This window comes from Quercus robur, chromosome 7, assembly GCF_932294415.1.
Source record: "Quercus robur chromosome 7, dhQueRobu3.1, whole genome shotgun sequence".
NCBI classification, from domain to species: domain Eukaryota; kingdom Viridiplantae; phylum Streptophyta; class Magnoliopsida; order Fagales; family Fagaceae; genus Quercus; species Quercus robur.
In genome coordinates this window covers 7,626,863-7,652,146 of record NC_065540.1, presented here as the reverse complement: position 1 = coordinate 7,652,146, position 25,284 = coordinate 7,626,863, and the positions used below count along the sequence as shown (strand labels likewise).

At 35.3% G+C, this 25,284-nt stretch overlaps 3 protein-coding genes across 4 annotated transcripts; 2 read left to right on the top strand and 1 right to left on the bottom strand.

Annotated features, from left to right (window-relative positions):
* The first annotated feature begins 1,491 nt into the window (after window positions 1–1,491).
* On the top strand, window positions 1,492–9,121 carry LOC126692008 (cactin). Its single transcript, XM_050387404.1, has 13 exons — window positions 1,492–1,838; window positions 1,933–2,024; window positions 2,988–3,084; window positions 4,056–4,127; window positions 4,271–4,333; window positions 4,487–4,627; window positions 5,148–5,243; window positions 7,241–7,525; window positions 7,610–7,748; window positions 7,821–7,960; window positions 8,169–8,345; window positions 8,447–8,713; window positions 8,799–9,121. Exons 1-13 carry the CDS (start codon window positions 1,521–1,523, stop codon window positions 8,916–8,918), a joined length of 2,007 nt encoding a protein of 668 aa, XP_050243361.1. The 5' UTR covers window positions 1,492–1,520; the 3' UTR covers window positions 8,919–9,121.
* Window positions 9,122–10,747: 1,626 nt separating this feature from the next.
* Window positions 10,748–15,203, top strand: LOC126692007 (putative ribosome biogenesis protein C8F11.04). Of its 2 annotated transcripts, none has more exons than XM_050387403.1 (2): window positions 10,748–12,398; window positions 14,765–15,203. In XM_050387403.1, the coding sequence occupies exon 1, from the start codon at window positions 10,812–10,814 to the stop codon at window positions 12,366–12,368; it is 1,557 nt and encodes a 518-aa protein (XP_050243360.1). In that variant the 5' UTR covers window positions 10,748–10,811; the 3' UTR covers window positions 12,369–12,398; window positions 14,765–15,203. The 2 variants fall into 2 exon arrangements, with proteins under 2 accessions (XP_050243360.1, XP_050243359.1); XM_050387402.1 differs by lacking the exon at window positions 14,765–15,203 and adding an exon at window positions 13,465–14,116.
* Window positions 15,204–19,557: 4,354 nt separating this feature from the next.
* LOC126692006 (wall-associated receptor kinase-like 20) lies at window positions 19,558–24,026 on the bottom strand. The gene is made up of 2 exons (XM_050387401.1): window positions 23,379–24,026; window positions 19,558–22,635 (listed from the first exon to the last, which is right to left on the bottom strand). The coding sequence occupies exon 2, from the start codon at window positions 22,047–22,049 to the stop codon at window positions 20,094–20,096; it is 1,956 nt and encodes a 651-aa protein (XP_050243358.1). The 5' UTR covers window positions 22,050–22,635; window positions 23,379–24,026; the 3' UTR covers window positions 19,558–20,093.
* Window positions 24,027–25,284: the final 1,258 nt, after the last annotated feature.

The following is a 25,284-nucleotide window of genomic DNA, read 5'->3' as shown; positions in this document are numbered from 1 at the left end:
AAGACTCTACCGGTTGAGTTAATTGGAATCCACCCACTACATAATGAGTTATGTGACAACAAAAAAAAATCAATATGTGTCCAAGGGTCATGTGCAATGCACATAATAAGGTGAGCCCTTAGACACTTGTCACTTTCTTTTTGTTGCCACATAACCCATTATGCAGCAAAACTTTTCCCACTATTAAATGGGTTTTTATCATTCGAAGGACCCCCAAAAATAAAATGATGCTAACATTACTTTTTTTTTTTTTTTTTTTTTTTAATGCTAACATTATGTTGGGAAGTTTGTAGAGAGACAGAGGAGAATAAAGGCTAGAGTAGGAATGTGAAAGAGAAGAGATGAAAAAACTAAACAGGGGGAGGAAATTTTTTTTATTTTTTTTTTGGATTTTGAAAATTATAATGGGAAGAGAGGAAATGATATGACATCCGAGTATATTTTGCATTAGCTTATAAGCTCAGTTTTTAGTTTTTTTTTTTTTTTTTTTTAGTTTTTATGTACAACTTTTTAAAACCTTATTTTTTTCCCACATTTTCTAACTTTAAAAAAAAAATTTAAGATACAAATATATTTTAGCACATTTTTAGCAAAAAACTAAATAAGCTGTTCTCAAATAGACACAATCATATAGATGGAAGACTATATATCTTTTGTTCAATTTAAAAAATAAGGACATAAATTGACATTATAAGACAATCTAATTATTTTTAAATATAAGTTGATCCCCCTTCTAGATTTCCCTCCCCCCCCCTCCCCCAAAAAAATCATCATAAACCCTGCAAATTCCTTTGAGTCGCTTCACTGCACCTCTCCTTTCCTCTCTTTTTGTCCAAACATAATCACAATGTAAGTTTCTTTAAAAAAAAAAAATCAACAATAGTTGATAGACAATAGACATAGGGAACGAGTTAGCTACCCAAACATGGTTTTTTTTTTTTTTTTTTTTTTTTTTTTTATCAGTCATATGGTAAATAGAAGTATTTTTTCTCCTTGAGCCTTACTCTTTTCTATCCTTTTATAAACAAGAAATAGATTTAGTTTTTTTTTTTTTTTTTTTGATGACAAATAGATTTAGTTTTTTCTTATATAAATAGGCTATTGTATATATTTTCTAACATTAATAGAACAATAAATAAATCAAATTGTTTATAAGTAGTTTAAACTCAGCTTGGGAAAAAGCTTAGATATGTTTGTTTATATTTAATAAATGGGTTACGCTTAACTATTAAATAAGCTAAACTCAAATATAATAAGTTGAAATTGTAAAATTATATATTTTTTTTAGGATTTTAAAATTATAATTGAAATGGTATATTTTTAAAACACGATTTCCAAGATTGTGTGTACAATTGATAACGGGTCGAATTTGGGTTGTAGCAACAAATCGTTTTAGTCGGTTCCTTTTTTTTTTTTTTTGTTTGATACGGTTTTAGTCGGTTCTAAAACCCTACAAAGTACTAGTAAATAAATAAAAAAAAACTTTAAAAGTAGTAAACGTTAACAAGGACCCAAGCACAATGGATAGTCACAAGCGAAGCAGAAAGAGCAACAAGGAAACGTCGTCGTCTTCAAAGAGACGCAGAACCAGACGATCCGACGATTCAGAGTCCGAGTCCGAGCCTCAGTCCGACGACTCGTACACCCAGGACTCGTCACCGGAGCCACGGGACTCGCGGAGGGGCAAGGAACGAAGAAGCAGCAGCAGCCGCCGCAGCCACCGGAGCTCGAAGCGTAAGCATGACTCCGACGACAGTGAAGATGATGACCGTGGCCGCAAGAAGAAGTCCTCCAGGAAAATCACCGAGAAAGAACTCGCTGAATACCAGGCCAAGAAGGTTCGGATTTGCTCTTTTTCTGTTGAATTCTAGGGTTTGGTTTTTTGTTTGTGACGCGGTGATGGTAACATTGTTACTTGTTTTGATTGTGTAGCAAATGCGAGTTGCGAAGAAGTTGAAGACGCAAACGGTTTCTGGTTATTCCAATGATTCGAATCCCTTTGGCGATTCTAATCTCACTGAGAAGTAAGTTTTTTTTGTTTGAGCTTTAAATTGTTTAAAATTTTTTGCCTAGATTTTTATTAAACATATATGGATTGTGTTTAGAATAAGAAAGAATATCAATTAAGGCCTAGTAATTAGTGTACAATTTGGAATTTGAATAATGGTGAATGTAGGATAAAAAGTGCACTTGTAACACACCAAAACTAGCCCACACATCTTGAATCTTTTGGTAATTAATATTGTTTTTCATTTAACTTTTTACTGGATATTAATAAGAAGCTAGCATGTTCATAAAATGAATGTATTTGATATGAGAATGTTAAGGTGGATAAGTGGAAATACACAAAAAGATAGGATTTTGTTCAAAATGAGAAAATCCGTTTAAAGATAGGGGTGGCCCCTATTGATGAAAAGATGAGGGAAAGTCGCTTGAGAGAGTTTGGTCATGTGGGGAGGACATCGATTAATGCACTGGTAGGATAGAGTGAAATAATTCAAGGAGGGAACAAAAAAAAGGGAGAGGAGGACCAAAAATTTACATTAGTTGAAGTAGTTAAAAAGACATGTCAGTTAAGGAAGCAACAAAGGCTATGACTTTGGATAGCATAGAATGGAGGGAAAGAATACATGTGGATGACCATAATTAATCTTCTTGAGGATCCATAGCTGACCCTAAAAAATTTGGAACCAAGAGCTTTGTAGCTCAACTTCTTGGCATCTCCTAGGGTTTCTAAGACATCCAGGGTTTAAATCCCTCCTTCCTCAACTATTGATGTATAAAAAAAAGGAAGAAGATTTAATTGTGATCATACTGTGATCTGGTATACTTGTTATTAGTAACTAATAGTTCATATATTATGTGCATACCCTTTTGGCTAAACAATTGTTCTTATTGTGATGGGTTGACTCATATTAATTATTGGAAAGTATTTTGTTTTATTGCAATGAAAGCATCGCTTCATAATATGTAATGTGTGTTTGCAGATTTGTGTGGAAAAAGAAGATTGAGCGAGATGTTTCCCAAGGTGTGCTGCTTGATGTGTCAGTTAAATCTGAGAAAAAAAGAGATATAGAAAGGCTGGTATGAGTGCTAAATTCAAGATTACTTCTCTGCATATCATTTATTTTTCTAGTGCATTCCTTGTCTTTGTGCATTGTTAAGCCTGTTTTGGTCATTGAGAAGGCTGTAATACTATTTGATCTGTTACCTTTATTTAAGTTAAAATGTCTCATGTACAATTTGTAAAACATGTTGGTGCATTGATTTTCATACTTGGTTGGTGGAAATTATTTTAGAGATATTAACTAGATGTAGAATCCGATTCCAATATTTTGGTACCAAGTATTGGTTGATGTTGAAGCGAACTGAAACTCATGGAGAGGGAGGGAGATTGATTGTCAAAGACCTTTTTGAGTTTTATTTTTTATTAGTTAATGTATTAGATAATGGGACTTATCAAAACCAGAGAAAGGGGGGGGGGGGGGGGATCACTTATTGGAATTTAGTAATGGTTGATGTTGTAACTAGATTTAGAATGTAGAAGCCAACTGAAACCCATGGAGAGGGAGGGAGAATGATTGTCAAAGAACTGTTTGATTTTTATTTTATATTAGTTAATGTATCAGAGAATGGGAAAAAAGAAGGGAGGAAAAGTCACTTATTGGAATTTAGTAATGGCTATAAAACATATAACTTGATGTACTATGCCATTCACTTTCACAAAATAAATGATGGAGATGGCTTTTTAAGGGTCAATGACTGTTTCCAAAAACCCAAACTTATAATGCAATCTTTAATTGTATCTTGCCCCATTTATATTCTTCTTTATTTTAGGATCTGTAAAATGGTTCTGTCATCATCTTCAAATTTATTCCACATTTGTACGTTGATGCTTCTTTTCTTATTCTTTTAATTTATTACTTGCCATTGAATGAATTCGAAGCACATCCTATATGGTTCTTCAGCCTTGGATGTATATCGTGCTTCCCATGAATCTGCGATCTGTACATCAATTTTATATTGTAACTCATGTTTCTGGTTTCTTAATGCAGGCTGAGATTGAGAAGGTAAAAAAGAGAAGGGAGGAAAGGGCTCTTGAAAAGGCACAACGTGAGGAAGAAATGGTAAATTGAGTTCCATGATATCTCAACATTTCTCTTCTCAATTTATTGGCAGAGAGAACTAGAATGTATCTAATTTCTGCCTTCCTTAAGGTTAATTGACATTCAGATGTGATATGGTTTAGTAAGTCTATTTGTTTTTGCAGGCAATGTTAGCCAGAGAACGTGCTCGAGCTGAGTTTCAGGATTGGGAGAAGAAGGAAGAAGAGGTATGTTTCTGGACTGTAATCTGTATTCTTTTCCCTTGTCCTTTCCTTAATGTGTTGAACCTTCAGTTTCTGCTATTATTCTCTTGTTTCCGTGATCAAGATATCATTTCTCTTCCCTTGATAATATGTTGACTGACGTTTTTCCATCTACAGTTCCATTTTGATCAAAGCAAAGTCAGGTCAGAGATTAGATTACGTGAGGGTCGTATCAAGCCTATCGATATTCTCTCCAAGAACCTCAATGGCTCTGATGATTTTGATATAGAAATAAATGAACCATACCTTGTTTTCAAGGTAATTATCACTCCTCATTTTGAGATCTTAATTTCCGATCAAAGTTGATCCTTTTGTCTTTTTTACTGTCCATTTTCCTTTCATTTGCCTTGCAACTTCTTAGGTCTTTCATGCTTCTGTCAAGGGAAAGAGTAGATAACCGGGGAAATAATTGATCTCTGCTTTTATGGTGCTCTTAGATCTGTTCTCTTTATTCCTTCCCCCCCCCCTTCCTTTTCGGGGTGTGGGCAGGCCAGAAGGGATATTGTTTTGTTCATTAGTTATAATGGATGCATTGAGTCTCAATACTTATAATGGATGCATTTATGGTCCAAATACTTTTTCTTAGTTGAGGACTACATGCTACATGAAGTAATATCGAAGCTTCTATTCCTCTAGTACATCCTCTAAATGTTCTGTAATTTGATTCTAAATACAGTTTAAAGATTCAGTGATGAACATGCACTGATTATAACCTTTATTTATTTTATTGATTATGTTTTTACAATTTTCATTGGTGTTTGATATGTATGTTGTGCAGGGCTTGACAGTAAAAGAAATGGAGGAGCTTCGTGATGACATAAAAATGCATCTGGACTTGGACAGGGCAACACCAACACATGTAGAGTACTGGGAGGTATGAATCTGTTCCTTTTCCTTGCTTGTGTTAGTGGCTATCTAGTCCTTAAGAATATTTTGTAATTAATTATCCAAATTGTCCTTTGCCTGTTTCCTTCGAGGGTAGTATTGTAATTGTTCTAGATGTGAAGTCAAGCCCATGCCGATAAGTTAAATGTTGGCATGCATCTTGTGTATGTGAATAAGTTATGCAAAATATATGAGTGTACAATTTTAGTCTTGCCTGTTATTAATTTTTCATACTTAGTGCCTTATATATTTGAATATGCCCATGCTTAACGTTGTGTGGTCAGTGGTGTGGTAACTGTGGTTGTTTCATTGATCTTTTAGACTATGATGATTGCTGGAGTTTAAATTGTTGAATACTCTAGGGTTTGTTTGATAAGGTTGTTGCTTTCCTGTGAAGTAGTATTGTACTTGCATTAGGAAGAAAGCAGAATTTGGCACTGATAGGCCAATAAGATCTATCTCAAATGGTACATCCTCTTGTTTACTCCTTGTAAAAGTAAGGTAAAGGCTGAGGTTGGAGGCTCAAGAAAGCCACACATTTGTGTAAATTTCTCTATGCTTTCCAAAAGTCCAGTTTTTTACTTTAAAAAAAAGCATCATTATCTACCACAAAAGATACATATGAGAAGTATAGTGCAATGGAATAAATGTGTGTGCTTAGTGCAATCTTTTGCAACTATGTCTGAGATGGGTTAGCTCTCCTTTAGAATTAAGGAATTTATCCTCTGCATGTTTCGATTGCATGAATTTCCTTTGCATATATCCTTCAAGAGTAATGGTTATTAATTAATTATCCAATTTATCTAGTCCTTGAGAATGTTTAGCAATGTAAAGGACTGGCTCTGCACAACCCCTGATAATGTTTTGATGTTTGATGACAAAAGTGGATTGACATAAGCCAAATTGGGGAACCTGTCTGTGTTTGTGGTGGGTTTAGTGTTAGGTGAATTTGTGGATCTAGGGTTTAGAGTTGTAGAAGGTTTAAGTCTCAAAATTAGTCTTTGATGGCTATTTGATTGAGAAGTATGCGAGGTTTTAGGATTTTAATAGCCAAGTTGGCTATATCTTATATAATACGACTTTATTTACAGATTTCCTTTGTGTGCCCTTTTTTTTTTTTTTTTTTTTTTTTAAGAAATCCTTTACCATATAGGAAAGTAGACCATAAAATAGGCAATATTGAGATTTTGGCCAATGAACTCTAGCATAGATGGTACTTCCACCTCCCGTATAGAATGGGTGGAGACTAAGGTTGTGGGTTCAAACCCCCTGAGGTACATTTGTGTAACTTACTAATAGAGAAAAGGTAATATTATGTGTTTTTTTTGAATGAGTATGTGGTTTAGAACTTCTCTTGCTTGATTGGAGGTCATTTTACTTATATTTGGCTGGAGGAACTGGGTTGGCAAACATTCTCCGGATATTTGGAACTTAGTCCCGTTATGTTTGATATGACATGGTGGAGGAAATGAAATCTCCCTACTTTTGAGGACACAGAATTTTCGGTGACTCAATTACTCACATTGCTTCTTCTATCTTTATTTGATTAGTCTCATGCATGGGGCTTTACTAACAATAACTCAATCCCTGTTTATAGAGTACTTACATTTTTGCATATAATACCGATTATTTGTAAGTATCTGGGCTTGTGCATCACTATGTAAATGGATTAGTCTCTTTTTTAATTCAATAAAATTCTATTACTTATTAAAAAAAAAAGAAAAAAAAAGAAAAGAAATAGAGAACTTCTTTGCTTTGTATTGAAATTTTTTTATACATATTTTTGTATCTTCTACACATATTGAAACCTGATTTCTCCTATGAACTGCAATGCATAATGGACATCATTCATAAGGCCATTGCCTGAACATCATTTGAATTAGCAACTTGAAAGTCGGAAGAATGTTGGCTTTGAATGACTTAGGTAACAGTTTGTGTTTATTGTTTGGCCAATTATACGATGTCTTGACATGTGCAATGCAACAGGCACTCATGGTGGTTTGTGACTGGGAGTTAGCTGAAGCTCGGAAAAAGGATGCACTGGATCGTGCTAGGGTGCGTGGGGAAGAACCTCCTGCTGAGTTGCTTGCTGAAGAAAGGGGTCTGCATTCCAGTATTGAAGCTGATGTCAGAAATCTTTTGCAAGGAAAGACTTATGTGGAACTAGAGGGAATGCAGTCCCAGATTGAGTCACAGATGCGTTCTGGCACAGCAAAAGTAGTTGAATACTGGGAGGCTGTTCTTAAACGCCTCCATATTTACAAGGCCAAGGTATGTATCTTTAGATCTTCAACGGGTTAGTATCTTAGCAAAAGTTATATATTCATATATAATGGTTGTTTGCTTCAAATACAGGCTTGTTTGAAGGAAATTCATGCTAAGATGTTGCGCAAGCATTTGGAACGCCTTGAGGAACCTTTAGAGGGTGAAAATGAATTGGAGTCTGATCACAGTTTAGAATTGAAAGAGGACAACAGTGACCATGATGTTATTGGTATGTACTTTTTGTAATTTCTTTTTACCTACTTTGCTCCTAGGAATAGTGCTCATACATTTTTCCATGTAGATGCTCAAAATTTCTCTCCAGAACTCATTAAGGAAGAGACTAACGAGGATGAAGAAGAGGCTGGTTCATTTTCACCAGAACTATTGCATGGTGATGAAAATGAAGAAGCAATTGACCCTGAAGAGGACAGGGCTATGCTGGTAAGTTAACAAACGCAATGCATTCACTATTTAAGTGTGAGCTTGTAACTGTAACTCACCAAAAATGTAAAAATAGAATTAATGCAAATGAGTATTTCATAAGATATTTTCACCTGTATAGTAGGTCTGCAAACAATTTACTTCTATTAGAGCATGCAAGCAGATATCGTCATTGATTTTACCATATAATGTTTCGATAAATTCACAGGAGCGAAAACGTATAGCTGTTGTAAAAGAACAGCAAAGAAGGATGCAAGAGGTCTTGGCATCAAAGCCAGCTCCAGCAGAAGATAATTTTGAGCTAAAAGCCATGAAAGCCATGGGAGCCTCGGAGGAAGGGGATGCAGTTTTTGGCTCTGGTGCTGAAGTGAACCTGGACTCTCAGGTAGCTTTTCTTGGTCATTCTCCCCCATCTTTTTACCTTTATTCTGTAGTATATATGTACTTCTTTTTGAATTATTAATTTTTATTATTATATGGATTCAGGTGTATTGGTGGCATGACAAGTACCGACCAAGGAAGCCAAAATATTTCAACCGTGTTCACACAGGATATGAGTGGAATAAATACAATCAGACTCACTATGACCACGACAATCCACCTCCAAAGATTGTTCAAGGATATAAATTTAATATCTTTTATCCAGACCTTGTTGACAAGACAAAGGCTCCAACTTACACCCTTGAGAAGGATGGGAGCAATGGTGAGACTTGCATTATACGGTTCCATGCAGGGCCCCCTTATGAGGACATTGTAAGCTTTCTTGACCTGGTGGTTGTCATTTTTTATCAACAATTTTGTTCATAGGATCCACTTCACTGACTTGATTATATTACAGGCTTTCAAGATTGTAAACAAGGAATGGGAATATTCTCATAAGAAGGGCTTCAAGTGCACATTTGAACGTGGAATTTTGCATGTATATTTCAACTTTAAACGCTACCGCTACCGCAGGTGATATGTGGCTAGTTTTCTTACCTTTTCCTCTAAAGATGTAAAACTCCCCGGTGGCGAGGGTTTTGAAGATTCCATAGGTATTACAATTTTGAGCTTATACAAATTGTTCAACTAATTTGTGTTGTAGATATTATTCGATCTAATAGTGTTAACAGAAACCTTTACACCAGTTAATAGATTTTAAAAAAAAATTATTTTCTAACATTTTTTGAGATGATATGTTTTATTTATCAATTATATCAGTAGAAAAAAACCATGCTTTCCCTGGTTCCCTTGAAATTCACGCAGCTCCTTGGTCATGCAAGTGGAATTAGATACTGTCAAACGATTCAACAGGTAGAGTTAAGTGAATTCTTTGTGTTCATCATCCTGAACAGGGAACATGAAGTATTTTCTCATTTCAATAAAACTTCAGTACTTATTAAAAAAAGAAAAGAAAAAAAGAAGAAGGTACGGTATGAATTCTTTAGCAAATAATGGAGGAGAAAAAAGACGGCCATTTTGTACTCTGAGGCTGAACGCCAATTTACTTTGTTAGCTCTGTTCTGAAAACCAGGACATGCAGGAAAGTGAATTTTGACACGGGCTCGAGCTGCTTGACTATCTAACTGCTGAGTTTATAAATTTGTTTCTAAAGCATAATTAAAAAAAATAAATATGTAAAACAGAAAAGAGTCTGAGCAAGTTATTGCATGGAATCAAAAGATGGACAGGTTAATTTTGTTGACAACCGGCGTGAAAGGGAACAGTGGAGAATCTGGATTTGGAGTTTGCCCCCGAGGAATAAGAATAACCAGATGGTTTTGAAAAGCCACTTTGGTAAGGAAACATGAAAGTTCTTCAGATACAGAAATATGGAATGCTTTAAAGTAAAACCAAGAAGCATTCTGTCGGTCATTATTCTCGGTCCATAAGTGTCAAGGATTTTGAGCTCCCAGATCTTGAGCCACACCATTTCTACCAACATTCAACAAATATTATTGCAAAAACAATTCTCTTCTTCTATTAACTGTAAGCTCAATAGATAAATAACTAAGATGAATGGCTTTTATCAATTATTTGCGAAGTACTTTATTTGAGATACTTTTCCTAACGTTGTTAATAAGAGGGTCATAGTTAACTCTTAGATATATTTGTATAAATTAAATCTTTTTATGGTTAACCATAAATGTGGGTTTCAGTTATCTCAACTGGTTAAGTTTCTTATCGTTGAATAAGAAATGTTTTATAGAAAAACAAAATTCCATTAAGCTGATGAAAAATACTACAACAAAAATGAATAGTGTAAAAACCCCACACATTAGAATATATAATAGAAGCATATCAACAGGCTAGTGGTAGGAAATTGAGATCAAATCAAAGAGTATAGAATATTAGAAATGGTCTAAAAATAAGAATATTAATCTTAAATGGAAGCAATATCTCTACATGCACTTAAAATTTCACAAAATATTTTATAACTGTAGTGATGAGTTGTTTTTTGTTGATGATAAATAATATAGTGATGTTAGTAGTAGGTTCGAATAGAACCAATAAAAACATGGTAACTCAATTGCTTTGAAAAATGTTATAAAAAATGTATATATATATATATTTTTTGGGTAGAAGATGTCAAATTTGTGGTGTACATACTACTTAGCATTATTAAAACGAAAGCTCAACATAATTAACATCTTCTCAAAAAAAAAAAAAAAAAACGAAAGCCCAACATGGTAAAATGGAAGAATTTGGTCTGAAATCTGCTTAGGCCCAATGTAAAACACCCAATTGCCAAAAAAAGCCCACAATACAATAAAACCCTAAAACCCTAATTTCTTACAGCAACGGTTCCGTTTTCTTATTTCTAAAACCCTAGCAACCAATCTCCTCTCTCTCTCTCTCTCTCTCTCTCTCCATGGCAATGGCCATAGCCGACCCTAACCCACCTCCCACAACCTCAAGGGTTAGCCCCAAGACCATCCAGAAAGCTGTGAAGGCGCTTCTCAAATGGCGAGACTCCAAATCTCAGACCCAAAAACCTCAACTCCTCAGCGACGACGAGTTCTTCTACCTCATACTCACCCTCAAGAAAATCCCCACCCAAATTCGCACTAACCCATACAAAATCCCAATCCCACATCCCCTTCTCGCTCAAGAGCTCTGCCTCATCATCGACGATCGGTCTCACTCCAATCTCGATAAGGCCGCTGCTAAGTCCAAAATCGAATCTGAGCAAATACCCATCTCGAAAGTTCTCAAATTGTCCAAGTTGAAATCGGATTATCGCCCATTTGAGGCCAAGAGGAAGCTGTGCGATTCGTATGATATGTTCTTTGTGGACAAGAGGATTGTGCCGCTTATGCCCGGTTTGTTGGGGAAGCATTTTTATCAGAAGAAGAAGCTTCCTGTGCCTGTGGACTTGACTCACAAGAATTGGAAGGAGCAGATTGAGAGGGCTCGCTCTTCGGCTTTGGTGTATTTGAGGAGTGGGACTTGTTGTGTGGTGAAGGTTGCGAGGTTGAGTTTGGGGAAGAAGGAGATTGCGGAGAATGTGGTGGCTGCAATCAATGGGGTTGTGGAGATTGTGCCGCGGAAGTGGGATGGTGTGAGGTCACTGCATTTGAGGCTTATGGAGTCAGTGGCATTGCCGGTGTATCAGGCTGTGCCGGAGGTGACGTTGAAGGCTGAGGAAGTGGAGGAGGAGAAAGGGGAGGAGGTGGTGGAGAAGGGAGGAAAGGGTGAAGAGGTTGGTGTGGATGAGGGGAAGAAGGGAGAGAAAGTGAAGAAGAAGAAGAAGGGAAGGATTCATGAAATGAGGTATATGGATGTCAATATTGGTGATGTGTTTGATGAAGATCAATTGGGGAGTGATGAGGGTGAGGATGTTGGTGAAATGGGTAGTGGTGAATTGGAGAGTAAGAAGAGGAAAAAGGGAGATAAGAGTAAGACTGAGGGGAAGGATTCTGGCAAGTCGAAACGCTTGAAGAAGTCAGATAAGGTGAAGAAGGAGGATGGCCTTAAAGAGAACAATGATGGGTTGTTGGCTGCCAAGGGAAAGAAGGAAGATGGTGTGAAGAGAAAGAAGGTTGGGTTGTCTGTTGAAGATGTGAAGTCTAGTGAAAAGAAGGTGAAGAAGGAGGATGGTCTTAAAGAGAACAATGATGGGTTGTTGGCTGCCAAGGGAAAGAATGAAGATGGTGTGAAGAAAAAGAAGGTTGGGTTGTCTGTTGAAGATGTGAAGTCTAGTGAAAAGAAGGTGAAGAATAAAGATGGTCTTACAGAGAACAGAGATGGGTTGTTGGCTACCAAGGGGAGGAAGGAAGATGGTGTAAAGAAAAGGAAGGTTGAATTACCTGTTGAAGACGAGAAGTCTAGTGAAAAGAAGTTGAAGAAGAAGAAGAGTGCTGAGGTGAAGTTGAAAAGTGGAGAGAAGGAGGTGAAGCCTAAGAAAAGCAAGAAAACAGTGGAGTAATTTGATTTAGAAGACTAGAAGTTAGAGATGGTAATTCATCCTCTGGAAAATTTTGTTTTGATTGTTTAATACATAGTATTTTGTGTGTGTGTTTTATTCTTTTCTATTTTAAGGTTAGACTATGAAAATTTTGCTAATTGACATTGCTAGTCACTTTATTTGGTATCTTGATTATGAGGAAGAATATAAAGTGATTGATATTATGTCACAGTGCTTTATATTTACGTCATTTTTATATCTGAGTCTGGTCTTGTTTTTGTATGCAAAGTTCAAAATTTCTATTGTCCTTATTGTTTTAATATTCTGTGTCAAACCAGGAGTAGAATTCATTTCATGGTTATCTATGTTAAATTATATATTGTTGTAAGTTCACCAAGAAAAGGGTGAGTGCCTTGACCAAACCCCGTATTGTGGTTGTTAAAAGTTAAAACTTCCTGTTACTCTATTTTGGTGCATACTTGAGGATATCATGTAATAATATTATTTGTATCATATATCTTGAGCTGCGTTTTAGCCAAGTTGAACATGGAAGTTTGTAGACATCTGTAGTCTGACCTGGAAATATGAAATAAAAGATAGAATTAATTATAAGAGAGATTAAACATTTTGTTGGTCACCTACAATAGGGGTTCACTCTACTAATCTAGATTATAAATCATTATTATGAAATTTATGGAAAGGGTTATCAATCAGTTGTATATTTTGGTCAAGAATTTGCTGAAACTTGCGAATGAGTTATAGCTCAATTGGCACTTCTTCATAATAATGGGATGGAGGTTAAATGGTTCAAGAGCTACTAAATGTGTGTCTTATACTCCACTTCAACAAGTTAGAGTTTTTGGTGGAACCGGTGAACCACTCTAGCTGGTTAGTAACTTACCAAAATTTTTATTTTTTTGCTGAAACTTCTTGCTTTTTGACACACTGGATAGTTTTGGTTCTCTGAGTATGGTAGTCAAGCTATTGTTTTGCAGGGAGTGCTAGTTTGAGGGAGTTAATTAGGATGAGGGTCTGATGACTTTTCTAATCTTATGCAAGTAAAGATATTTTGGTTCTCTAGTCTATTTTGGTCTCTCTGATTGCTGAAATTTGCTAGGGCTGCTGAATTTAAGGACATTGTGCGGTTAAAGATGCTATTGTGATGTTGGTCTGGATTCTCAAGCTTGTGTACTGACTACTGAGTTTGTTTAAAAGTGATGCCGAACTTTTTATTTTTTGGTCTCATGGAACCTTCCTTCCTCATAGACAAAGGCATGATTTGATAACATTCGTGCAAGAGATCAGTTATGAGCCATGGCTATAAATCTATTGACTAGCAAGGGTATAGATCATTGGAAATTGTAGAGTGGAACTAGTTTTTAGATTATTTTATTCTTTATTTATACTGATAAGGACGGGTGGGATAGGCAGGGGTTGGTGCCTTGGTGGGTACTCTGTTTAGAGGGTTGAAGTTGGTCTTCAGTGTCAGATGGTGTAGGACTCAGATATTCTACAGAAAGAATCTCTACAAACTTTAACTGAGCTGTTGACAGTTTAACAGGGGATAACTTAGGTCATGAACTTCGACATCAAGACGTCATTTATAAACTGCTTTATTAACTTCATCCAGCTTGTACTTGCTGCATTTTAATCTGAACCTACATTCAGGTCTTCAATGTGATTTGCTATAAAGATACTTTTAACATATTTTTGTGCAGTCTATGATCTCATCATGCATATATGAGAAACATTACCTGGCATTTGGTTTATTAACTTGAGAAAAGTGGTTGAACAATGTTTGCTTCACTATGTGGATAGGAAGATTAATGATCTGGCTGTTAAGGGACTTAAAAAAAAAGGTCATTATGTTATAAATTTCTATATGCTTACTTTTATAGATAACACCATCCAGTTGATGAATTTATTATATGTTGATCCAACTGATAGCATATTTTCTTGTACATCATTTGATTTTTTGTTTTTCAAGTTTTAGTGGGGTCAATTATGAAATTTTACTTAAAAAGTAAAGGTCTAATATAAGTGTCAATCCTTTGCTTCTGATTTGATCAATTATTAACCCCTTAAACATTATGTTTGTAACAAAGAACATTTTGTTAAAATAATCTTGGCAGAGTTAAATCATATCATATGCACATGATTTCGTCCAATCACCAATGTTACGTAACTAAAATTATAATACACTCATTTTATCAATTCCTTTATTAAAAAAGGGTGATGATCGGGTGTCAAGATTGGGCTTGTACTTTGTACAGATGGCCATGGTCTTAAGATTATATTGTTGCCATTGTAAACTAGCTGATCGTGGGTTTTAGCTCTGGATCCGGTATATGAGGCATGAAGGATACTGAAATTTGATATAGATGCTGTATGACATAGGTATATTGTTTTATTTACAGAACTGAGGATTCTCACCCAAATTCTTCATATGGGGAGAAACATATAATTCCACTGATGTATAATCTTGAAATGGCATTTGAGGGAGGATTCACAACCGTGTTCATCATTGTTTGTTTAATGCTGTTGATATGGCAGAACTTCGGGTGCTTAAAGACATCTTGACCTTTGCACTAAACTCGGGTATACTCAGGATCATTGCACAGGATCATAGGTTTCTTTTCTTGGTCACATATATATTGCAAACTCCAAAAATTGCTGCACCATGAGCTTGCATATGATAGAATGGGTTGGTTTTTAGAGATGATTTAAGGTATTCTAGCTAAGGTTATAAAGAAACGAATTTGATATAGATGTAGTCTTGAGATGGTAGAGAGGATTCAAGCACTGTGCCATATTTAAAACTTAAACTTACTATTTAAGCTCATTCTATTTTTTTTTTTTTTAGAATCAGCTCATTCTATTGCATTAAGAGTGTATGTTAGAACTTATTGGAAACGTCAAATTTGAGAGAAACCAAAGTCAACAGGAGACTTCCCCCTTCTCTTCTTACTCATAATTTATGAATGAAAGAAAAGAAAAGAAAAGAAGTTGAGTACTTGTATTTTGTACCAGAGAGAGATCAGGACTCGTCATGCTTAGGTAATAACGCAATGTAAGGAATATCTTGTGGAATATGTCAAATATTAAGAGGGTGACAGGACCTTTTTTAAACTAAGTAAAAATTATCTCCAGGGAAGAGGCTTATGACTTATTTGTTGGAGATAATGAATCGTGCTGCACTGAGGCCTCATGGCAATCTTTTTTTTTGCCGGTTTTTTTTTTTTTTTTTTTTGCCATTTTTTTTATGGGTTATGCTAACGAGTGCCATTAGGGCACTGATTAAGAATCCAGTTAAAGAAAGTTTTTATGGGAAAATAAAGTTTTTATGGGAAAAGAAAAAAAAGTAATTAATGTTTTGACAACTTTTTTCATTTTCCATAAAAGTGATGCCAAAACTTTCTTTAATTAGATTCTTAACCAGTACTTTAAGGGCACTCGTTAACATTTCCCTTTTTTTATTGCTATAAAAAACTTAGTCAAGGTAGCCCTTCAATTCCTTCATCATTTCCTTCTTGTGAATTGAATCCCAAATCTTTCAAATTTACCTCACAAACTTTTTTAGGTAGTAGACAAGATGTTTTAGATACTTCACACTTATTCCAGGACACACAAAGGTAATAGAGTTTTATTGTATACATAACACAAGTATGTAAGAGGCTCTAATACCAGTTACAAACACACACAGAGAAAACTCAAAAGAACCCCAAAAAGAAAAACTATAAGTTGGCTATGCAGATAACTGTATAAGGACTGGTTACTGTTAAAATCATAATTTTTTTTTTTTTGCAAAACACGGTCGTTCGATGATTCTTTTAATTGCTACTTCAGAAACTTAGGAGCAAAAATATTAAATACTATGATGATTACAATAAACACCACTAGAAGCTTTTCAAAAAAAAAAAAAAAAACACCACTAGAAGTAATCACATTGCTTTTTGACTAGTTGCATTATTCTAAATGACTTCTCATTTCCATTCTCTTACCCAGGGGTGTAGCTAGGATTTTCCACTTGGGGGGCGGAATTATAAATTTATATGCTAGTCATAACTCATAATTATTACAGTAATTATATTTTATATATAATAGTCAAATTTAACATACCAATTGGTACAACTTATAAGGCACCTGGATTCAAAAGGAAAACAAAAAATCAACTAAAAATATATAAAAATGAGATGATAATAATGAGAGAAAAACATATGAGGAAAAAAATTGGAAATATGAGAATAATGAGAGAAAAACATATGAGGAAAAAAATTGGAAATATGAGAAAAGGATCAAATTTTGTGAGAAAATGACGAAGATGGGACTTGAATAAATGAATTTGAAGGCTAAGAATGAAAAGAAAAACACACCAATTCGAGCAACACTCATTGCATTTAAAAATTGAAAACAATAGGAACAACGTCCTTTTTCTATTCTTAGAAAAAATAAAAAGAAAGACACTTGGAGATTAGGGATTTATAAGATTTTGGTAGAAGTGTATGTATTGTTTGGGTGGAGTCAACTTGAGAAACTAACTAAATATTGGAATTGTAAATGGCTAAATGCAATCATTGTTATATTTTAAAGGGAAATAACATAAAAACTAACAATGAACAGATCTCCATGACATTTTTTTTAAAGGAAAGTCATCCAAAATTAGAGTATAGAGAAAACTAAGCAAAACAACAGTAACCAAAAAAGAAGAAGAAGAAGCATGAATTGTGAAGATGACGAATATTCATAGCTAATTGGAACTCTAAAACTAGAGACTATCTTCTGTTCAATAGTTTGGAAACTCCAGGTTCTTGGCATGTTTTGCAAGTAAGTGGGCCACTTGGTTACTTTCTCTTTTATTATAATTTAAATTGAGTTAAGAATAGTCTAGACTCATGTATTAGGTGGCTTATCCAACTATGCTAGACCAGTTTTCTTCCATTGACAGCAAGAAGGTTTTGTGAATTTTTTTGGAGGGGCCAATTATTATAATTTGTAGAGGCCCGCCCAATTTATTTTTATATAGCACTATATGAGGATTTCAAAAGTTTTGGGGGGGCCATGGCCTCCCTAAGACTATATGTACCTCCGCCCCTGCTTTTACCCTTACGTCCCTTGATTTGCCATGAGAAGGAATTAAAAGTAAAATATTGTTCAATGTTAATATCCTTACATTGAGGAACCTTGGTTCCATCTGGTTCTATTTCGTCCTTTATTTCTATTACTTCTTGATAAGGGTAATTTTAAAAAGTATTAAGACTCGTCTACATTAGATGGAGCCGACGGTTTGAAGAAACTCGTCAGCCATACTATAAATTTAATGAAGAAGACGACATCCTCGTAAGGCTGACGTCTATGCACTCAAAGCCGACAACTTCGATCTTAACTTGACGACTCCACTTCCAAGCAGATGGCATTTAGGACCTGACGACTAGAACACCCAGACAAGATGGGAAGCTGACGGGGATAAAGAAGCCCTTGATGGATCCAACATGGCTTTGCTTGGACTCCACGAATGAGTATATATGGAAACATCTTGTGCCCCACTAATAACCCTAATTAAGAGGATCTCTACAAGGAAAGAATCCCATAAGATACGCGCATTAATAAGAATCTTCCCCACAAGGAAAGACCCTCTCCGCCAAGGAATGAATGTCAACTCTACACTACTATAAAAACCCCAAAACCCTCACAAACTAAGGTATACATAATTTACCCCAGCTCTGGCACTCTAGAGTGGTCAGAGAGAACTTGACTTTCAGAGGGTATTTGGCCGGTACCAAACCGGTACTCTCTACAAGGTCTTCTTTGTTTTTGTTTCGCAGGTGTTGTCTCGAGCACATGAGGATTGTGCGACTTACTGACAATTTTCGGCATCATCACTTCTCAAATTCTCAAATTGAATGTGATGAACATTAAACAGATGCATTTTGATATGTTTTCCCCCCAACTAAATATCTCTTTGTACTAGTGATGGATGAACTCACTAGATTGATGAAAAATGAAATCTCTTGGTGTGAATTTTTGCGAATGATATAGTTTTAGTGAATAAAACTAAATGTAGACTTAATAATTAAGTTTCAAAATTTGAGAGATACTTTAGAGTCTTAAGGCTTACAATTAATATGATTTAAATCAAATAAATGGAATGTAAGTTTAGTAAAAGTAAAGATAAATGAGTTGTAACATTTGATGGTTAAGAGATACCTAAGAACAAGAGTTTTTGATATTTTGGATCAATAGTTCATCAGGATTGAGAGATTGTAGATGATGTAAATCATAAGATAAGAGTAGCATAGGTGAAGTGGAGAAGCACATTAAGAGTACTTTGTGATCGTAGTATATTTATTAAGTTAAAGGAAAATATTAGGATTGGATCAATAAATTGATTTATGTTATTGAATGTTGGGTTGTTAAGAAGTAACATGTTCATAAAAATTAGTGTAACTGAAATGAAATGTTAAAATAGATAACTAAAAATACAAGGAAATATGAGATTCGAAATAAGGAAATTCATTTAATGATAGGGGCAATACCTATGGATGAAAGATGACACAGAGTCGCTTGAGATGATTTAGTTATGTGTGAAGGCAATCAATTAATATAGTACTGAAGGAAGAGTTTAGTTTTTCAAGTTGAGAGAACTAACAAATGTATAAGAATACCTAAAATAATATCAATAGAAGTAGTAAAAAAACATGTTAATTAAGGTGGTAATAGAGATTCTAATTTTGTAATATAATAATATAAAAGAATACACATGACTGATCGTGATTAGTCTGTTGAGGATTTGTAGCTGAGTTGAAAATTTTTAAACTAAAACTTGATTGCTAATGCAGTAGTAGATGTTAGGAAGTAAGAAGCTTCTTTTTCTTCTTCTTTTTCTTTTTTTTTTTTTTTTTTTTTTTGTGCTTATCATTTTGCAATTCCTTCATGTCCATCAGGTAAGAATCAGAAATCTTCATTCTAAAAAAAGAATAACATATTTCTCAGGAGTTTTTTCATATGGATTCAACTTTGAAAAGGATTTCATGTAAAAAATAAAAGCATGCTCTAATATTTTTATTTTTGGCCATCATTAATGTTTAAAAAAAGCTCTATAAATTACTAAATTAGTATTCCACTTAAGTTTGTGGGTGAGAATATGGAGCAACAAACATTATACGATTTGATATTGATTGCCATCATGATTCACACACGAATGAAAACTATAAACTTTAAGTTAATGCTTTCCTTTTTTAGACAATCCCTTTTCCCAATTCAAACTATATATATGCAACTGCTTTCTCCATTTCCAAAAGTTAATTTGTTTTTCTCCAAAGCAATAATCATGTTAAGCCCCAATTGATTCCAATAACCCCATTAACTGCAAGTCCATGTCTTCTAGAGCATTTCCATCTACTTTCTGTGGAAAGCAAGCATCTGATCCCAAATTTTTCTTTATATCTTTTCCAGTCACTTAAATCCAACCATGGAATCACTTTAGAGCTTCTTTGGGCTATTCATGATCAGCGTCCTCTTGGAATTATTTATACTACCTTCTCTCATCCACACCTTCTACTTTGCAACATGAATATTCAAAGATGATATCCATTCATATAACAAACATACTTTAGCAACCAAAAAAAAAAAAAAAGACATTAAAAAAAACATAACAAACATATCTAACAGGCAAATACTCCAAACACAAGCACCCCAAAAAAAAAGAAAAAAAGTACTATCACAGTACCATCATACTACGTTCATACTCTAAATACCAACCTCATTAGTAACCTCTTCTTGATCAACAATTTGGATTATGCACTGCAATTCTTGAACAACATCCTTCATTCCAGGCCTATTCCCCTTCTTCTCTCTAAGACAGGAAAGTGCAAGCTCTAAGAAGAGCTTTATGCTTGCCAGTAGTGTATCACCAGGGAGCTCATTGCCAAGAAGCTGCTGATCTACAACTTCCATGCTTGCACCATTGTTGACCCGGTTGATCACGTAAGTGGCTAGATTGACATCATCTTGATCACGTGAGAAATCAATGACCTTTTGGGAGGTCAGAAGTTCAAGCAACACAACCCCATAACTATAAACATCACTTTTATCAGTTAACTGATAGGTACGATAGTATTCAGGATCCAAGTACCCTAATGTTCCTTGAGCACAAGTTGATACATGGCTTAGCCCTGGGTGAGCCAATCTTGACAGCCCAAAATCTGCAACTTTTGCATTGAACTCATCATCTAATAGTATATTTGTGGACTTGACATCTCGATGGTAGATAGGAGTGTATGCAGCATAATGTAAATAAGCCAGTGCTTCAGCAGTTTGTAAAGCTATTGTTAACCTTGTTTTCCAGTCCAGAAATGTGGAAAACTTACCATGTAAATGGTCATGGAGGGTCCCATTTGAGATGTACTCATAGATCATCAACGGCTGCTCACCTTCCACGCAACAACCCAAGAGTCTAACCAGGTTCTTATGATTGACTTGAGAAAGTATACCAACTTCATTGAGAACTTGTTCTGTGCTTTTGATGTTACCCACTCTAGCTGATTTAACAGCCACAACAGTCCCATCTTGAAGCTCACCTTTGTAGACTTCACCAAAACCACCACTCCCTAAAACCCTTTCTTTGGAGAAATTATTTGTAGCTTTCTTCATCTCTTTCAGGTGAAACATCCTTGAAGATTTCCCACCATTGCTTGATCTCAACATGTCCTCTCTTGCCTTGGCCACCCTTGCCTGCTGGTTGGAGAGTTTCCAGGATCTTCTTACTGCAATAGCAGTCATTGCTACTGCCAGAGAGAAAAAGGAGATTACCCCCATGAAAACCTTTAAGCTGAGGCCAGCCTTAGTGTTTCTCTTCTTTCTCAAGCACGTTCCAACACCATGGTCCCAGTGGTATCCCTTGTTGCAAAGGCAACGGAGGCGGCCATTTAGACCAGAATGTAAACACTTGGAAGCCCTTGAGCAATCAAGTTGAGTCTTACAAACTGGTTCTGGTGGGGGAGTCCATTGAATTTCCAATCCCTCTTCCCATTGAACAGCAGGCTTCTCAGGATCCAAATGAATGATGCTTCTGAAGGCTCTACAACCTGAATTGTGAAGCCGTATCTTGTATGCTGAAGGCATACCACCAGCAACAAAGGTGCAACAAGGGTCAAGATTACTTGCACATTGAAGTGCTCTCTTTGTGTCAACTTGTCCCGAGCTATCCAAGTAACGGTGACAAAGACTAGAAGGAGTGCAGTTGAGAGGAGAGACTAAAAGCCGCGGTGAACAGTTGAAGAGGAAGATTGTGTTAGATGAAGTGACGTTGAAAGGGAGAGATTGGTTCAACCAGAGACCCTCACTCACTAGCATGTCTTGAGTAACACATCTATCGGGCAGCCACGCCGATGGTTGCACCACCATGCGTTGAGATGCAGCCATAATGCTGAGTACAAGATAAGAACTTCCATTGAGGGTATCAAAATAAACTTTGTTAGAGTGGGGATCACAGCGAAGAGAGTAGTCTGGGTCACCACAATTGGGGTTTGTGCTTAGAGGATATGGGACTTCAATGGAGCCACAATTTGGACAGGCCTTTTGAGAAGAACATTGAACACTAAGGAAAAGAAGAAAGAAGATACAGCTACAAAGGAAGTGCGGTGTTGTGTTTGGCTTGATGACCATTTTGCGTGTGCAAAGGGGAAGAAGAGATGAAAAGATCATCGTACGTGCAGGAAAGAAGAGAGAGTAAATATAAGGCTATAGGCCCATAGCAAAGGAATAAAGTGGGCACAAGAATCTATATTAAAAATCATGAAACTTTTGGCATTTATTGGAGAGGTGGATTCCTCTTCTATGGTGTCTAGAGGGACGCATTTCTAGCTGTACTCGAGGAAAGCTTTTACCAGAAATGGCCTTAATACCAAGTTAAAGAATAGGGAATTTTCCTTGTCTTTCATGTTGTTGAGCAAAAAATCATGAGAATATTGAAAATTTGGATTAAAAAATTACAGTTGATTAATGAATTGCAAGGAGGAATTCCACAACATAGTGGCCCCTGCACTACTACTTCTCACTTCTCAGTGTTCTTCCCTTTAGTAAATGATCACGTGCATCAGTCGCAAGACAAGTGGGAGCCATACCAATAGACTACAAGAAAACTTAAGACATAATCTATTTCCTTAATAATATGCAATGACCAAGCAATCCAAGAAATCTCATACTAAAACAAATGAACAAGAGAATGTTACCAAATAAGAAGTCCAGTTTGTTGACTGTCCTTCATGGAGAAACAAATCAAACCATCTATCTGTTTGGAAACATAAGAAAGAACAATCAAAACGAGTTCTTTTCCATTTTCTCCACTCTGGTATCCTTATTTTCCATGTCTTCCACCAGGTAACATTTTTGTGTTAGGATTTACAAATAAATTCAATGTAGAACATTCAGAAAAGAGGGGGAACTTGAGATAAATTTTGAGAAACCGAAAAGTTGAAGGATATTTATTAAAGGTCAATAGTACTTACAAGAACAATTACATACATTATCAATTTATGTAGTCTTATTTATGAGGCCATGCTTGAAGCATAGAAAACCACATCGCTTCTCTTAAACCATAGTAATCTTATTATTTATTGCAAAAAAGATTCAAAAGAATTTAGTTTATAGCTAAAGGTGGAACAAATAATTAGAAGATTTTCAACTCCAAAAATTGACACAATTAAGAAATAATAACCTATGGATATAGACAATCTTAGCCACTATACCTCTTAGCACTGCGCCTCTTAACATTTTTAGCTTAGGCACAAAGAAAGTTACTGTTTCATTTTGAGAAGGAAAAAAAATGATGTGATCTCTTGCTTGATGATCTAACCATGGCAAAGCTAATCATACGCTAACTACTACAACAGCCAATTGAAGAACCCATCAAAGATGATTCCCATATCTCATATATATCCAAAATACAATGGACCATTCGAGTTCAAGCAAAAACTTAACTTTGCTCTTCATCTTCATGTAAGAAATGTTGGGAAAGAGATAAAAACAAGTTACCTCTATTGTTGCATTGGGAGGGATTTCCTGGACTCCTTTGCTTCCATAGGCTAGCTCAGGAGGAAAAATTAGTAATCTCTGCATAAAACTAAATAATCAAACACTTGATGAAGGCTATAACTGTGACCAACTACAAAAATGCCCTTTCCCCTTCTCATAAAGTTCGAAATGTGGGTATGTGGGCATGAAAACCTTCACCTCCTTTCTCATTCTCATAAAGATCTTCAAATTTGTAAGAAACGTACATGCCACCAATTGCTAGGAATTTTGATCTCAAAGTCTCAATCATAAAATTCTTATTTATATAATCACATGGGATCAAAAAGGAAATGGGGCAAAAATGATCCTAAGACTACAAAATACATATAGTAGTCTTGAATGAGAAATTAGAGGGTCTCCTCTTACCTGTCCCCGTTGAAAGCTCAAACAATTGGTTTAGCTTATCATTCTTGACAAAACAAAACCCACAATGCATATAGTGAGAGAGAGAGAGAGAGAGAGAGAGAGAGTACTTGTAATGGGAAAGTTGTAGTGAGTGAGAGGGTTATGAAGGAGAGATGGGCTGTGGCGATGACAAGGGAAGAGAGAGAGAGAGAGAGAGAGAGAGAGAGAGAGAGAGTGGTGGCATTGGCATTTGGGTTTGGTCGGAGTGAGTGACCGTTAAGAGTGGCTGTTAAGTACTAGCCATGATTTCTTTTGGACATGATTTCCCTAAAATAGAAATAGAAATAAAAATTAGTGGAGTATTGTATTGATTAAATTTGATTAGTATAAAAAATATAAAAATTGGTTGGAACAAACTATAAAAAAGATGATGCATTTTGTTTATAATGTTACTTATTTAGGCAATATATTGGTAATTGAATGAGAAATTAGTAGTTTAATGATTGTACATTAAAAAAGATACTCCGTAATTGCTTAGTTGTGTAAATTGAAAAAGATGTAATGAATTTATTATATAATGGTTTCAAAATAAAATAAAATAAACTCGAAAATTTTAAAACTTTATGTAAAACTAGTATTAAAATTTTTCTAAAATACCCTAAAGATATCAGTTACCCAACCCTTAAACCTAAAATAAAATAAAATAAATCCCTTTTTGCATCCCTATTTGTCTTTCAATTCTAACTTGTGAGATTAAGATAGAAGTGTAGAGTTTATTTTATTATTATTATTTTTTTTTTAACGGAACATTGTGGATTCCCTACATGTAATTTTTTTTTTTTGATAAACCCCTACATGTAAATTATATGTGTGCGTGTGAGAGATACTTTTCTTGCTTGGTGATATACTGAACCCATCTTAGTTGGTGGAGGAGTGTTTCCACATGGACCCATCATCACCCTTCCACCAACTACAACTCGCCACATGGGCGAGTTATGGCACAAGTTGTGCCACAAATTGTGGCACTAGCAATGCTCATTTTAAATAGAAGGAATCCAAAGTCCAATATAGCACCCACGCAGACAGAGAAAAAGAAAAAAGAAAAAAAGGGGACCCGATGCCCAATCCACCCATTAAACTGAACTTTTGGATAGGTTAAAAATGTGTGGGTTTGGGTTTAATCGGGTTGAGGTGGGAGTTAGGCCTAAAAGGCTAAAACCAACCCGACACGACATGTAATCAGCTTTATGACTATCTATGGATGATGATACTTTGAGGAAATATATAAGACAATTATTTGTTTTAATTATCAAATTTGATAAAAGGTACGCACATAACATTTTGCACAAAAATTTCTTAATAAATTTTATGTGACAAGTTGTTATTAAATATTAAAAAAAAAAAGTAATGTCAATATTGGGGTTAAAATGAAAATCAATAACAACTTGTCACTTAAGCATTATTATTACAAAATTGTTGTGGATTAATAAATTCTAAGACCACATAATTAAAATAAGATAGG

Excerpts from the sequence above, each read along its gene's own strand:
- LOC126692008 (XM_050387404.1), top strand. The coding sequence starts at position 1,521 with ATGGATAGTCACAAGCGAAGCAGAAAGAGCAACAAGGAAACGTCGTCG. Across the intron at positions 4,334-4,486 it reads GGGAGAAGAAGGAAGAAGAG|TTCCATTTTGATCAAAGCAA; the intron begins GTATGTTTCTGG and ends TTCCATCTACAG. Across the intron at positions 7,526-7,609 it reads TCCATATTTACAAGGCCAAG|GCTTGTTTGAAGGAAATTCA; the intron begins GTATGTATCTTT and ends CTTCAAATACAG.
- LOC126692007 (XM_050387403.1), top strand. The coding sequence starts at position 10,812 with ATGGCAATGGCCATAGCCGACCCTAACCCACCTCCCACAACCTCAAGG.
- LOC126692006 (XM_050387401.1), bottom strand. The coding sequence starts at position 22,049 with ATGATCTTTTCATCTCTTCTTCCCCTTTGCACACGCAAAATGGTCATC.